This window comes from Heptranchias perlo, unplaced genomic scaffold, assembly GCF_035084215.1.
Source record: "Heptranchias perlo isolate sHepPer1 unplaced genomic scaffold, sHepPer1.hap1 HAP1_SCAFFOLD_134, whole genome shotgun sequence".
Lineage (NCBI taxonomy): Eukaryota > Metazoa > Chordata > Chondrichthyes > Hexanchiformes > Hexanchidae > Heptranchias > Heptranchias perlo.
The window spans coordinates 898182-910000 of record NW_027138580.1 but is presented as its reverse complement, the minus strand read 5'-3'; the positions used below and the strand labels follow the sequence as shown (position 1 = coordinate 910000).

Below are 11819 nucleotides of genomic sequence, written 5' to 3'. Positions count from 1 at the left end.
GCCATTCATCGGCCCACTGGCCCAATTTATCAAGATCCCGTTGCAATCCTAGATAACCTTCTTCACTGTCCACAATGCCACCAATCTTGGTGTCATCTGCAAACTTACTAACCATGCCTCCTAAATTCTCATCCAAATCATTAATATAAATAACAAATAACAGCGGACCCAGCACCGATCCCTGAGGCACACCGCTGGACACAGGCATCCAGTTTGAAAAACAACCCTCTACAACCACCCTCTGTCTTCCGTCGTGGGAGTGGTGCAAGAGGACCGGAGAATTGCAAATGTTATACCCTTGTTCAAAAAGGGTGTAAGGATAAACCCAGCAAATACAGGCCAGTCAGTTTAACCTCGGCGGTGGGGAAAGTTTTAGAAACGATAATCCGGGACAGAATTAACAGTCACTTGGACAAGTGTGGATTGATTAGGGAAAGCCAGCACGGATGTGTTAAAGGCAAATTGTGTTTAACCAACTTGAAAGAGTTTTTTGATGAGGTAACAGAGAGGGTCGATGAGGGCAATGCGGTTGATATGGTGTATATGGACTTTCAAAAGGCATTTGATAAAGTGCCGCATAATCGGCTTGTTATCAAGATTGTGGCCCATGGAATAAAGGGGGCAGTAGCAACATGGATACAGAATTGGCTAAGTAACAGGGAGCAGAGAGTAGTGGTGAATGGTTGTTTTTCGGTCAGGAGGGAGGTTACAGTGGTGTTCCCCAGGGGTTGGTACTAGGACCACTGCTTTTCTTGATATATATTAATGACTTGGACTTGGATGTACAGGGCACAATTTCAACATTTGCAGATGACACAAAACTTGGAAGTTTAGTAAACAGTGAGGAGGATAGCGATAGACTTTAACAGGATACAGACAGGCTGGTGGAATGGGCGAACACATGGCAGATGAAATTTAACGCAGAAAAATGCAAAGTGATACATTTCGGTAGGAAGAATGAGGAGAGGCAATATATAAACTAGAGGGCACAATTCTAAAAAGGGTAAAGGAACAGAGAAATCTGGGGGTATATGTACACAAATCGTTGAAAGTGGCAGGGCAGGTTGAGAAAGCGGTTAAAAAAGCATACGGGATCCTGGGCTTTATAAATAGAGGCACAGAGTGCAAAAGTATGGAAGTTATGATGAACCTTTATAAAGCACTGGTTCGGCCACAGCTGGAGTATTGTGTCCAGTTCTGGGCATCATACTTTAGGAAAGATGTGAAGGCCATAGAGAGGGTGCAGAAGAGATTTACTAGAATGATTCCAGGGATGAGGGACTTTTAGTTATGTGGATAGACTGGAGAAGCTGGGGTTGTTCTCCTTGGAACAGAGGCAGTTGAGAGGAGATTTGATCGAGGTGTTCAAAATCATGAAGGGTCCAGACAGAGTAGATAGAGAGAAACTGTTCCCATTGGTGGAAGGGTCAAGAACCAGAGGACACAGATTGAAGGTGATTGGCAAAAGAACCAAAGGTGACATGAGGAAAAACTTTTTTACGCAGCGAGTGGTTAGGATCTGGAATGCACTGCCCGAGGGGGTGGTGGAGGCAGATTCAATCATGGCCTTCAAAAGGGAACAGGATAAGTACTTGAAAGGAAAAAATTTGAGAGCTACGGGGATACGGCGGGGGAGTGGGACTAGCTGGATTGCTCTTGCAGGGAGCCGGCACGGACTTGATGGGCCGAATGGCCTCCTTCTGTGCCTATGATTCAAATATTTATCCTGTTCCCTTTATAAACTTACCATTGAATCTGCTTCCACCTCGCTTTCAGGCAGCGCATTCCAGATCATCACAACTCGCTGCGTAAAAATATTTCTCATCTCACCCACTAACTCTTTCCCGATCACCTTAAATCTGTGTCCTCTGGTTACCGACCCTTCTGCCACTGGAACCAGTTTCTCCTTATTTACTCTATCAAAACTGTTCATGATTTTGAACATCTCTATCAAATTTCCTCTCAACCTTCTCTGCTCTGAGGAGAACAATCCCAGCTTCTCCAGTCTATCCAAGTAACTGAAGTCCCTCATCCCTGGTACCATTCGAGTAAATCTCCTCTGCACCCTCTCCAATGTGCTGACATCTTTCCTAAAGTCTGGTTCCCATATATGGGGTTCATTTCTAGAGGGATAGAATTGAAAAGCAGAGAAGTTGTGTTGAACTTGTACAGAACCTTGGTTAGACCACACTTGGAGCACGGGGCACAGTTCTGGTCTCCATATTACAAAAAGGAAAATAGAGGCATTGGAGAAGGTGCAAAAAAGATTTACTTGGATGATACCAGAACTGAGAGGTTCTAATTATCAGGAAAGACTGAACAGGCTGGGGCTCCTTTCTCTAGAAAAGAGAAGGCTGAGGGGTGACCTGATGGAAGTCTTTAAGATAATGAAAGGGTTCGATAGGGTAGACGTGGAGAAGATGTTTCCACCTGTGGGGGACACAAAACTCAGGGTCATAAATATAAGATAGTCACCAATAAATCCCATAGGGAATTCAGGAGAAGCTTCTTTACCCAGAGAGTGGTGAGAATGTGGAACTCGCTCCCACAAGGAGTGGTTGAGGCGAATAGTGTGGATGCATTTAAGGGGAAACTAGGAGGGAGAAAGGGATAGAAGGATAAGCTGAAAGGGTGAGATGAAGGGAGGAGGCTCGTGTGGAGCATAAACACCGGCATGGACCAGGTGGGCCGAATGGCCTGTTTCTGTGCTGTACATTCTATGTAATATGCAACAGGAACAAATTTATTTATTTTCCATCTACCTGTAGTGGGAAGGAGAAACACTATTTACTATCCAGGAACCAGTAAAAACACGGACCTCACAAACTCCTTTGCCAATTATTTCCGTGGAAATGTTCACTCCGACCCTCAAAGAGCATCACCTCACCGCAAGCAAAGTCGTGAGACCCGCCAGTCAGCAGAAACAAAGCCCCCCCAAACTGCCAGAATGATCATGGTTCAGTCCTGGATGTGGTTAACAGCAGAATCCAAACCAATGCAGTTACTCATGAACTCGCTGGTGTCTCAGCAGGGTGGACGACCGAGCAAACCCCTTCCCACACAGAGCAGGTGAACAGCCTCTCCCCGGTGTGAACTTGCTGGTGTGTCAGCAGGTCGGATGACTGAATGAATCCCTTCCCACACACGGAGCAAGTGAACGGCCTCTCTCCAGTGTGAACACACTGGTGTGTCAGCAGGCTGGACGAACGCCTGAAAGTCCTCCCACAGTGAGAGCAGTTGAACGGCCTCTCCTCGGAGTGAACAGATTGGTGCATTAGTAGCTCCCACGAGGTTTTAAAACTCCCAGTGCAGTCAGAACATTTAAACGGTCTCTGATCAGTGTGGACTCGCTGGTGATTCTGTAGAACAGAGAACTGAGCGAACCCCTTCCCGCACACGGAGCAGGTGAACGGCCTCTCCCCGGTGTGAATGTGCTGGTGTGTCAGTCGGCTGGTTGAAGCAGTAAACCCCTTCCCACACACGGAGCAGGTGAACGGCCTCTCCCCGCTGTGACTGCGTCGATGAGTTTCCAGCTCAGACGGGTAATTGAATCCCTTCCCACAGTCCCCACATTTCCACGGTTTCTCCATGGTCCGGGTGTCCTTGTGTCTCTCCAGGTTGGACGATCAGTTGAAGCCTCGTCCACACACAGAACACGTGGACGGTTTCTCCCCGCTGTGAACGGTGCGATGTTTTTTCAGGCTGTCTAACTGGTTAAAGCTCTTTTCACACTCAGTGCACTGGAACACTCTCACTCGGGTGTGTGTGTCTCGGTGATTTTCCACTCACACTGATGTTTGATCTTTTCCCAGAGACACAACAAACAAACATTTCTCCTTCCACATTCAAAGGCCGATGATATTCAGGTCCTGATGAATCGAGTGACTCTCAGATCTTGACGTGAGGTTTGGTTTGAGTTTCCCGTCTGCAAATCCTCCCCTTCTAATACCCTGTAAAAGGAGTTTACAAAAGTCATCACTGTCAATACAGGATAGAAATTCAGAACAGACAATTCTAGTTTCAATCAAACATTCTTTCCCCTCTCGTTCCCCTCAAGCTGTAAATCCCCGTCCCACACTCTCTCCCTCCTCCCTCACTCTGCTGCACCTCATGTTCACTCTCCCGATTCTCACTGCTCTGCAGATCCACACTTACTGGTTCCTGTTCAGGACACAGACACCTGCGATTCCTCATGCAGGCTGCTCGGCCGAATATATATGGACTATGTTACTGGACTAAAAAATATGTACAGTACTATGTTGCTAGATTAAAACATATAATGTATGTACAGTACGCTCACTGGACTAAAAACATATAATGAAATAGTGCTGTACTTACTGGACGAAAATGTACGGACAGTCCCACATTAGATTGGTTATAATATATAACTGAAAATGTACAGACAGTCCCACATTAGACTGGTTATAATATATAACTGAAAATGTACAGACAGTCCCACATTATTGGTCTAAATATAATGTACAGACAGTCCCACATTATTGGTCTAAATATAATGTACAGACAGTCCCACATTATTGGTCTAAATATAATGTACAGACAGTCCCACATTATTTGTCTAAATATAATGTACAGACAGTCCCACATTACTGGTCTAAATATAATGTACAGACAGTCCCACATTATTGGTCTAAATATAATGTACAGACAGTCCCACATTACTGGTCTAAATATAATGTACAGACAGTCCCACATTACTGGTCTAAATATAATGTACAGACAGTCCCACATTATTGGTCTAAATATAATGTACAGACAGTCCCACATTACTGGTCTAAATATAATGTACAGACAGTCCCACATTATTGGTCTAAATATAATGTACGGACAGTCCCACATTATTGGTCTAAATATAATGTACAGACAGTCCCACATTATTGGTCTAAATATAATGTACAGACAGTCCCACATTACTGGTCTAAATATAATGTACAGACAGTCCCACATTATTGGTCTAAATATAATGTACAGACAGTCCCACATTATTGGTCTAAATATAATGTACAGACAGTCCCACATTATTGGTCTAAATATAATGTACAGACAGTCCCACATTATTGGTCTAAATATAATGTACAGACAGTCCCACATTACTGGTCTAAATATAATGTACAGACAGTCCCACATTACTGGTCTAAATATAATGTACAGACAGTCCCACATTATTGGTCTAAATATAATGTACAGACAGTCCCACATTACTGGTCTAAATATAATGTACAGACAGTCCCACATTATTGGTCTAAATATAATGTACAGACAGTCCCACATTACTGGTCTAAATATAATGTACAGACAGTCCCACATTACTGGTCTAAATATAATGTACAGACAGTCCCACATTATTGGTCTAAATATAATGTACAGACAGTCCCACATTACTGGTCTAAATATATAATGTATGTACAGTACTATATTATTGGTTTAAATATATACGTACAGTACTATATTTCTGGTTAAAAATATATGTACAGTACGATATTACTGGACTAGTATAATGCATGTACAGTACTATATGTTTTAACCAGTAATAATGTACAGTACTATGTTACTGGTCAAAATGTATAATGTACAGTACTATATTACTGGACTAAAGATACATAATGTATGTACAGTACTATATTACTGGGCTAAAATAGTGTATGTACAGTACTATATAATGAGACGAATATAATGTAAGTATAACATATTACGAGATGTACAATGTCTGTATTACTAGCCGATACAGAACATATGCACTACATCACTAGCCTATAGACACTGTATGGACTGTATCACCATCCAATAGACACTGTATGTACTATATCACCATCATATAGACACTGTATGGACTATATCACCATCCTATAGACACTGTGTGGATTATTATCACCATCCTATAGACACTGTATGGACTATATCACCATCCTATAGACACTGTATGGATTATTATCACCATCCTATAGACACTGTATGGACTATATCACCATCCTATAGACACTGTATGGATTATTATCACCATCCTATAGACACTGTATGGACTATATCACCATCCTATAGACACTGTATGGACTATATCACCATCATATAGACACTGTATGGACTATATCACCATCCTATAGACACTGTATGGATTATTATCTCCATCCTATAGACACTGTATGGACTATATCACCATCCTATAGACACTGTATGGACTATATCACCATCCTATAGACACTGTATGGATTATTATCACCATCCTATAGACACCGTGTGGACTATTATCACCATCCTATAGACACTGTATGGACTATATCACTAGCCTATAGACACTGTATGGACTATTATCACCATCCTATAGACACTGTATGGATTATATCACCATCCTATAGACACCGTATGGACTATTATCACCATCCTATAGACACCGTGTGGATTATTATCACCATCCTATAGACACTGTATGGATTATTATCACCATCCTATAGACATTGTATGGATTATTATCACCATCCTATAGACACCGTGTGGATTATTATCACCATCCTATAGACATTGTATGGATTATTATCACCATCCTATAGACACCGTGTGGATTATTATCACCATCCTATAGACACTGTATGGATTATTATCACCATCCTATAGACACTGTATGGATTATTATCACCATCCTATAGACACTGTATGGATTATATCACCATCCTATAGACATTGTATGGACTATTATCACCATCCTATAGACACTGTATGGATTATTATCACCATCCCATAGACACTGTATGGACTATTATCACCATCCTATAGACACTGTATGGATTATTATCACGATCCTATAGACACTGTATGGATTATTATCACCATCCTATAGACACTGTATGGATTATATCACCATCCTATAGACATTGTATGGACTATTATCATCATCCTATAGACACTGTATGGATTATATCACCATCCTATAGACACGGTATGGACTATTATCACCATCCTATAGACACTGTATGGATTATTATCACCATCCTATAGACACTGTATGGATTATTATCACCATCCTATAGACACTGTATGGACGATATCACCATCCTATCGACATTGTATGGACTATTATCACCATCCTATAGACACTGTATGGATTATATCACCATCCTATAGACACTGTATAGATTATTATCACCATCCTATAGACACTGTATGGATTATTATCACCATCCTATAGACATTGTATGGATTATTATCACCATCCAATCGACACTGTATGGACTATATCACCATCCTATAGACACTGTATGGATTATTATCACCATCCTATAGACACTGTATGGATTATTATCACCATCCTATAGACACTGTATGGATTATATCACCATCCGATAGACATTGTATGGATTATTATCACCATCCTATAGACACTGTATGGATTATATCACCATGCTATAGACACTGTATGGATTATATCACCATGCTATAGACACTGTATGGACTATTATCACCATCCTATAGACACTGTATGGATTATTATCACCATCCTATAGACACTGTATGGATTATTATCACCATCCTATAGACACTGTATGGACTATATCACCATCCTATCGACATTGTATGGACTATTATCACCATCCTATAGACACTGTATGGATTATATCACCATCCTATAGACACTGTATGGATTATTATCACCATCCTATAGACACCGTGTGGATTAATATCACCATCCTATAGACACTGTGTGGATTATTATCACCATCCTATAGACACTGTATGGATTATCACCATCCTATAGATACTGTATGGATTATTATCACCATCCTATAGACACTGTATGGATTATTATCACCATCCTATAGACATTGTATGGACTATTATCACCATCCTATAGACACTGTATGGATTATTATCACCATCCTATAGACACTGTATGGACTATATCACCATCCTATAGACACTGTATGGACTATTATCACCATCCTATAGACACTGTGTGGATTATTATCACCATCCTATAGACACTGTATGGATTCTTATCACCATCCTATAGACACTGTATGGATTATTATCACCATCCTATAGACACTGTATGGATTATTATCACCATCCTATAGACACTATATGGATTATCACCATCCTATAAACACTGTATGGACTATATCACCATCCTATAGACACTGTACGGACTATTATCACCATCCTATAGACACTGTATGGACTATTATCACCATCCTCTAGACACTGTATGGACTATATCACCATCCTATAGACACTGTATGGACTATATCACCATCCTATAGACACTGTATGGACTATTATCACCATCCTATAGACACTGTGTGGACTATATCACCATCCTATAGACACTGTATGGACTATATCACCATCCTATAGACACTGTATGGACTATATCACCATCCTATAGACACTGTATGGACTATTATCACCATCCTATCAACACTGTATGGACTATTATCATCATCCTATAGACACTGTATGGACTATTATCATCATCCTATAGACACTGTATGGACTATATCACCATCCTATAGACACTGTATGGATTATTATCACCATCCTATAGACACTGTATGGATTATTAACACCATCCTATAGACACTGTATGGATTATTATCACCATCCTATAGACGCTGTATGGATTATTATCACCACCCTATAGACACTGTATGGATTATTATCACCACCCTATAGACACTGTATGGACTATATCACCATCCTATAGACACTGTATGGATTATTATCTCTCTACCTCCAGTAATGGATTTATTTTAAATTCCACAAGCTTTCGGAGGCTTCCTCCTTCCTCAGGTGAACGGTATGGAAATGACATTTTCGAATCCTTTGCATTTGAAAATCACAGAACAAAGCCTGGTGATTACTGCCCGTTGCCAAGGCAATCACAGTGAGCAGACAGAAAGGTGTCACCTAAAAGGCCACCGAATATACAAACCCCCCAAAAAAAAAGAGAGAGAGAAGGAAGACAGTCAATGACCCGTTATATTAAAAACAGATAACATTTGTTCGCTGGTGGGGTTACGTGTAGTGTGACATGAACCCAAGATCCCGGTTGAGGCCGTCCTCATGGGTGCGGAACTTGGCTATCAATTTCTGCTCGACGATTTTGCGTTGTCGTGTGTCTCGAAGGCCGCCTTGGAGTATGCTTACCCGAAGATACACAAAGCCAACACACCCGGACGTCCTATCGTATCAGGCAACAGAACCCTGTGTGAGAACCTCTCTGGATACTTCGAGGGCATCCTGAAACCCATCGTGCAGGGAACCCCCAGCTTCTATCGCGACACTACAGACTTTTTACAAAAACTCAGTACCCACGGACCTGTTGAACCAGGAACACTTCTCACCACGATGGACGTCTCGGCACTCTACACCAGTATCCCCCACGATGACGGCATCGCTGCGACAGCATCAATACTCAACACCAACAACAGCCAATCTCCAGACGCCATCCTACAACTCATCCGCTTCGTCCTGGATCACAATGTCTTCACCTTCAATAACCAGTTCTTTACCCAAACACACGGAACAGCCATGGGGACCAAATGCGCACCCCAATACGCCAACATTTTCATGCACAAGTTCGAGCAGGACTTCTTCACTGCACAGGACCTCCAACCAACACTATCCACCAGATACATCGACGACATTTTCTTTCCATGGACCCACGGCGAGGAATCACTAAAGAGACTACACGATAACATCAACAAGTTCCATCCCACCATCAAGCTCACCATGGACTACTCCTCAGAATCAGTTTCTTTCTTGGACACACGAATCTCCATCAAAGACGGGCACCTCAGCACCTCACTCTACCGCAAGCCCACGGACAACCTCACGATGCTCCACTTTTCCAGCTTCCACCCTAACCACGTCAAAGAGGCCATCCCCTTTGGACAGGCCCTGCGAATGCACAGGGTCTGCTCAGACGAGGAGGAACGCGATGGACACCTACAGACGCTGAAAGACGCCCTAGTAAGAACGGGATTTGATGCTCGACTCATCGATCGACAGTTCCGACGGGCCACAGCGAAAAATCGCGTAGACCTCCTCAGAAGACTAACACGGGACGCAACCAACAGAGTACCCTTCGTCGTCCAGTACTTCCCCGGAGCGGAGAAACTACGCCATGTTCTCCGCAGCCTTCAACATGTCATCAATGATGACGAACACCTCGCTATGGCCATCCCCACACCTCCACGACTCGCCTTTAAACAGCCACCCAACCTCAAACAAACCATCGTTCGCAGCAAATTACCCAGCTTTCAGGAGAACAGCGTCCACGACACCACACAACCCTGCCACGGCAACCTCTGCAAGACATGCCAGATCATCGACACAGATACCACCATCACACGAGAGGACACCACCCACCAGGTGCACGGTTCATACTCCTGTGACTCGGCCAACGTTGTCTACCTCATACGTTGCAGGAAAGGGTGCCCCGGAGCATGGTGCATTGGCGAGACCATGCAGACGCTGCCACAACGGATGAACGGACACCGCGCAACAATCGCCAAACAGGAGGGTTCCCTCCCAGTCGGGGAAAACTTCAGCAGTCATGGACATTCAGCCACCGACCTTCGGGTAAGCGTTCTCCAAGGCGGCCTTCGAGACACACGACAACGCAAAATCGTCGAGCAGAAATTGATAGCCAAGTTCCGCACCCATGAGGACGGCCTCAACCGGGATCTTGGGTTCATGTCACGCTACACGTTACCCCACCAGCGAACAAATGTTATCTGTTTTTAATATAACGGGTCATTGACTGTCTTCCTTCTCTCTCTCTCTCTTTTTTTGGGGGGGTTTGTATATTCAGTGGCCTTTTAGGTGACACCTTTCTGTCTGCTCACTGTGATTGCCTTGGCAACGGGCAGTCATCACCAGGCTTTGTTCTGTGATTTTCAAATGCAAAGGATTCGAAAATGTCATTTCCACACCGTTCACCTGAGGAAGGAGGAAGCCTCCGAAAGCTTGTGGGATTTAAAATAAATTTGTTGGACTATAACTTGGTGTAAAATTGTTTACAATTGTCAACCCCAGTCCATCACCGGCATCTCCACATCCAGTAATGGAGACCTGCTGCTCCTCCTCGGCTCCACTCCCTGGAAATCACAATTTGAAGCGAACAGACGGGGAAAGAAGCGATGATCGGCCCGGGGACAGAGCGGGGGAGGGGGGAGGACCCCGGGCCCGCGGGTGAAGCTGGAAGCGGGGCCGCTCATTGAAGGGAATCAGAGGGGCGACAAAGACCAGGCGACGGCCCTCACTCCGGCTCAGACAACCCCGGGAGGTCAAAGGCCGCAGGTCGACCCGGCCAGGGAGGAGGGGGGTGGGGCTCAACCCCGCGCGCTGATTGGTTGGAGGACCGCCGAGTCCTCCAGGACCCGCCCCGCGCTTCCCATTGGCCCGGAAGCGCGCGATTGCGTCACGGAGGGGGCGGAGCAACAACCGGCGCGCGGTGAATGAGAAAAAAAGGGATCGGTTGCCATGGAGATTCTGAACAGGCCTCGGATTGAGGGAGACCCTCGACAGGCCTCGGATTGAGGGAGACCCTCGACAGGCCTCGGATTCCCAACAGTTCACCCGGGGGGGGGGGGGGGGAGGGGGCACGGGGATCCCCTCGACAGTTCACCCGGGGGGAGAGGGAGTGAGGAGTGAGGTGGAGGGGTGGGGAGCTCCTCTCTGCAGACAAAGAAGACAGAGATATTTCCAATGTAATCAGAGAGTAAACAGTGAGCAGGGTATTATTATATATTAGTCTAGTAATACAGTACTGTACACATTATATATTAGTCTAGTAATACAGTACT

At 44.0% G+C, this 11819-nt stretch overlaps 1 protein-coding gene across 3 annotated transcripts; it reads right to left on the bottom strand.

Annotated features, from left to right (window-relative positions):
- Positions 1–2028: 2028 nt before the first annotated feature.
- Positions 2029–11287, bottom strand: LOC137308598 (zinc finger protein 664-like). Of its 3 annotated transcripts, none has more exons than XM_067977218.1 (2): positions 11035–11287; positions 2029–3950 (listed from the first exon to the last, which is right to left on the bottom strand). In XM_067977218.1, exon 2 carries the CDS (start codon positions 3588–3590, stop codon positions 3006–3008), a length of 585 nt encoding a protein of 194 aa, XP_067833319.1. In that variant the 5' UTR covers positions 3591–3950; positions 11035–11287; the 3' UTR covers positions 2029–3005. The 3 variants fall into 3 exon arrangements, with proteins under 3 accessions (XP_067833319.1, XP_067833320.1, XP_067833321.1); XM_067977219.1 differs by having other exon boundaries at positions 11058–11287; XM_067977220.1 differs by lacking the exon at positions 11035–11287 and adding an exon at positions 10381–10460.
- Positions 11288–11819: the final 532 nt, after the last annotated feature.